We start from the raw sequence: 5,114 nt of genomic DNA on the forward strand, positions 1-5,114 counted from the left end.
GGGAAGTGGAATAACTGTGGATCTCTCCCCACACTACTTGCTAGGAAGTGCTGTGTGTTGCCGGGATTAAGTCAACACTGAAGTCTGGGATGGGCCTTGGGGGCAAACACTACCTTGTTTCTTCTGACGTTGGGATTTGTCTACAGCCAGTCAGCTGAGGCACCTACCACACATCAACTTTTGTTTTTTCACTGCCTGAAAGAGGTTACGTTTTCGTTCACTTCATCTCCTTTTGACTACTTTTTTACTTTATTAGCTTTCATTTTCCTTGACTGATTAATTTTCTCCTGGCTGTGGAAAAAAGAGCCCTGCTGATGTTGATTTAAATAATGTCGAAACCAATGGGACTCCTATGGCTGCCTTTGATCTTCACCCCAGTGTGTGTCATGTTGAATTCTAACTTCCTCCTGTGGATAACTGCACTGGCTATAAGATTTACTCTCATCGATGGCCAAGCACAATACCCAGTTGTTACCACGAATTATGGCAAAATACGTGGTTTAAGAACACCTTTGCCTAATGAAATCCTTGGTCCAGTGGAGCAGTACCTGGGTGTTCCTTATGCCTCTCCTCCAACTGGAGAAAGGCGATTTCAGCCCCCGGAGCCACCGTCGTCTTGGACGGGTGTCCGCAACGCCACACAGTTTGCTGCCGTCTGCCCACAGTACCTGGATGAGAGGTCACTGCTCAACGACATGCTGCCAGTCTGGTTTACAGCCAATCTGGATACTGTGGTGACATATGTTCAAGATCAAAATGAAGACTGTCTGTATTTGAATATCTATGTGCCCACAGAGGATGGTAAGTACTCTGAGGACCATACCGCGGTGCTCTCACCAGGTCTGCACATGGGTGGTAGCCAGGCATTTAAGGCATCTTGGTCAGTTTCCTCCATGTTTTGTCTGTAGAAATGGATCATGCCTCTGAACACTCCTAAGTAATACTTTGTAGATTGAACCTGCTTACATGAACTCTCTCTCATGTTTCAGTGTAACACCAAACCACAATTTCATTTGCAGGCAGTAGCCAGGGTGTGTAAGCCTGCCTTAGGTTTACATCTGAACTACAGTTGAGCATCTTTCACAAGAGAGGAAAGGGAAAATAAACATTAACCAGAAGTAACATACTTATTTTCCCTTTCATGAATGGTTCAAATACTGCCACATACCAATTTCTACAGGAGAATTTCCCTTTAATTATTTTTTCTTTATTATAATACCTCTGAGCCTGCTGTTGTCTCCTCTTGATTTTAAAAGATAGTAGAAAATCATTATAGTATTTCAGTCTGCAGGTTTTCCCCAGGATTTTTACCTCTGAAACTTTTCAGTCCAACTCATTTTTCTTCATTCACTTAAATTAGAATTAAGTAAACATTATTTTATTATGCAGAGCTGAACAGGTGGCCTTAAACTTTAATCTGTATTCTGCAATCGTTTCTCAAGGGGGGTACTTTAAACCTCCTTTCTCAAGAGGGCTACTTTAAACCACCTTCTGAAAAGGATGAACACAATTGGTAACACAAAGCTCTTTGAATGCTTTCATGATCTCAATTTTAAAAGTTCTAGCTTTATGGCATGCTGAATGTATCTTCTGTGGTTCTGAATGGTATTGCTTCCTGCAGACAAGAAGACCTGTTTTCATCAGGCCCCAAACGAGTAAAGTTTATTCTGTATCTCAAGGCAATAAAAAAATTCTACTGGCAATTATATTTAATATTCTGCTGAAAGTCAGTTCTTTCAGCCACTTAGAATGTAGTTACCGATGCATAGCATGACAGATTTCTCCCAGATATGCAAATCCCTTCACTTTAGCTGAAGGTTTGATTTGCATAACCAAGGCATTGTTATTTCTCAGTAACCATGCTCTAAATATGCAAATTTTGTACTTTGGTTATTATAATCCTTCTGCCTTGATTGGCTTCTTTACTCAGAATTTCCAAGCTGTTTGCCAGCAATAAACATACCACCTTCTTTTCCTGTTCTCATCAGCTGAAGCAAAAACTTGAAAGCTAAAAATAAAGGGGTAAGGTTTGGGAATACTGGGAGCTCTGCAAACATAAATACTACCAAGCTGTTTAAATGAAAAGTGCTCTGAAATAAAAGCTGTGTGTATGGAGCTCTGTGTGTGCATCGGTGTGCGTTTGTGTGTGTGTGTGTGACGAAGAAGCAGATCTTTCCACGCAGTTCTTTTCCTCTTCCAGTCTCATTGCACTGCTTCTCACTCCTTGGCTTATAGCATGGATAATTCTTTCCCAAATCCATTTATGTTCTATAATTTATCCTGCAGCTTTTATTTAGTCACTAGGGTAAGTTTGCCCTAAGAAAACATTTCAGGTTAAGATTTTATTTGTTCTCACTGATGGAGTATCCGCTCTGCTATTCAGTCTTATTTTAAAGCCTGGTGTTAATAAATTCATATATTCCTCTAATCTAGTAATAAGAAGTTTCATTCACTAATTAAGACAGGAAATTAGACATGGAAAAATATATACACATGTCTACGAAAAGAATATTTGCTATCAAATGGATAATAATAAAATACCATGTGCTGAATGACTAACAACCAGTAGAATTCTTCATCTTGTATGTGAAACCTAATGGCATTTGCTGTTAGATTAAAAATAGAAAGGAGTGATAAATTTGATTTTACCCGTTGTAGACATTTTTGTCTATTTTCCTCTTCCTCCTGGTTTTAGATTTATTTTTTTTACACTAAATGGCATATAAAGGGAATCCGTTTTCTTTTATATATCCTCTTCGAAAAATAAAACCCATGTATAAATGAGTATATAGCTGAATAATGAAAGACAAGGTTTGGTGTCAGTGATGAGCTGAAGGCAAGATTGTTCCTGTACAATATGACAGGCATTTTTAACAGTTTCCAATGCAGAATGAGAAACTAGAATGAATAAATGCAATACATGATGTTCTAATTGTATGTTGTGTATCTTATCACTAGTTAAATATAACTGTGGCTTTTTTTGTGAGGAAAATATGCAACTGCCTGCTCATAAAGATGGTTAAGGAGAACTGACCTACAAATCACATCTCCTAAATCAGTGTGTCTCCAAATCATTCTAAACATAAATAGCCTTAAATTGTAGTCCATACAATCTGATTAAACACATTATGCTTCGTTATATGAGTTTTAGTTGGCAGAAATAAGCTACATTGTTATGGAGACAGACCACGAAATTAGTTTTTGAAGCAAGATCTCAAAGCGGGTGACTTTGAATTAAATTCAGATTTTCAATTCTTTCTCAAGTACAGATTTATTTAAAAGAGCTTTGAAACTGTTTTGTGTCTGGAAGAAAAGATGGATGTAATAATCCAAACCTATTTAATGTTCCTACTATGAAATTTAATCCAAATAATTTTACCGCTATCTTTTTTAAAAAAAAAACGTCAGTGAAAAGATTTTATGAAAAACTGTAATGAATTGCTTTTGTTCACATGCAGTGCTTACTTCAAACCAATTCTAGGGAATAACTCATCAAAATGAAGCTCAGGTTCGGTGGGTTGTTTTGTTTTGGGGGGGGCGGGGGGAGGGGGTAGTGGTTTGCACTATATAACATGACCTGTTTCTTATCACTTGTATGGTTTGGTCAAGGGTAACCAAATTTTTATCATGTACTTTGGATAAATAATTGAAGAATAAATGTAGACATGCATTCATCTGATTTCAGAATTGCTTCACTGGAATTCTGCCAGTATAAACTAATGAAAATAAGAGTAGAATACAGACCCTTTAACTGGTTAGATAAGATTAGTTATTTATAATAAAATACTTCGAACTATTGCTGCTTCTGTCTAAAGAAGTACACTGAAATTAAATGACACAAAATTTAATAGTTCATTAAAATAGTTGGAGCATCTAGGTAAAGATACTAAAATGCCATGTTTCACACTTTGTATCTGTATTGATCATAGTCTTTCTTTTGACCCATAAGATTCTGGATTTCCAGTACCAAATAGCAGCAGAATCCTGTCAGAACTTTCCATGTGAAAATGTTCCTACCAAGCAAAAAGTATCTTTTTTTTTTTAAGAGCTTTTTTTTAATTTTAAGTGAAAATATTATTTATGATAGAAATCAAAACACATACTTAACAGAATATTTCAGCAATTCTGTCCATGTGGATTTTTATTCTTTTGCTGACGTTCACGGGACAAATGGTTTGTACTGACACTTCCCTTTAAGTAACACTTACATTTCAGAGAATCTAAGAGTAGCTGGAGACTTTCAGTGTTTGTTTTCCTTTGCCTTTGGAAGGGAAAGAATTACAACCATTATAATCCATCTTTTCTTTTTTTTTTTTGGTCATAATAAGTATAAATAACAATGCAGTTATTTTAAAGATACACAGTACAAGCAATAAAGACTAGCAAGCTGCTTTTATTTTATATGTGAAACATGTAATCATAAGAAATTACTCAGATCTGAAACAACTAAAATATTTGTAGCAAAATTATCATTTTATCCAAGTTGCTTTCTAAACATTTGGCTTGATTTTCAGAATCATTTGTGTGGGTATATGTTGTCTTGTCGGTTTTTCCAGTTGCTGCATAAACTGCAATTTTCCTCAAGAATACTTGAATGTCAGTTTTCAGGAGGTCATCTAGGGAAATGATATTGAGGACAGTCTGTTTATTATAACTTGAGTCTGAATATGGGTTTATCTACAGTGGAAATGCTAGATTGAAGAGGACACAGACTGTTAATCGGCTATGCTTAATCCCTGGCCTTTATCATTTGAATCTGTGGACGCTGAAGGAGATTGCTAACTCCTATCATAACTAGGGGAAAAAATATAACAAAAAAAAAACAAACAGAAGAGACCTTAATTTGAATTACCTTCATGATAAACTTCAAAACTGTATTAATAGCAAGGCAAGATAAAAAATAAAAAGCAACAAGAACAAATCTTTGTTTATTTAAAACCTGCTCTGTTCAGATCAAAACAAAAAAATTAAAAAGATGACTTTTTGTTGTCTTTGCATGATCAATAATAAGCATATATACTTTACTTATTTTAGTGTATGGAGAGAGGGTACATTTTGCACAAATGACTAGCTACTCAACTACTGTATATCTGTTAGGGATTAACTAATGAAGT

General features: G+C 35.8%; 1 protein-coding gene across 1 annotated transcript; it reads left to right on the forward strand.

The window, feature by feature from the left end:
* Positions 1-329: 329 nt before the first annotated feature.
* LOC104465018 (neuroligin-4, X-linked-like) lies at positions 330-801 on the forward strand (the record flags this gene model as incomplete). The annotated part of the gene is made up of 1 exon (XM_010077906.1): positions 330-801. A coding segment is annotated over exon 1 (472 nt), but the record flags the coding sequence as incomplete, so codon positions are not given.
* Between the last annotated feature and the right edge of the window lie 4,313 nt (positions 802-5,114).

The sequence above is a fragment of the Pterocles gutturalis genome, unplaced genomic scaffold (assembly GCF_000699245.1).
Source record: "Pterocles gutturalis isolate BGI_N339 unplaced genomic scaffold, ASM69924v1 scaffold17728, whole genome shotgun sequence".
In the NCBI taxonomy this organism is placed as follows: domain Eukaryota; kingdom Metazoa; phylum Chordata; class Aves; order Pterocliformes; family Pteroclidae; genus Pterocles; species Pterocles gutturalis.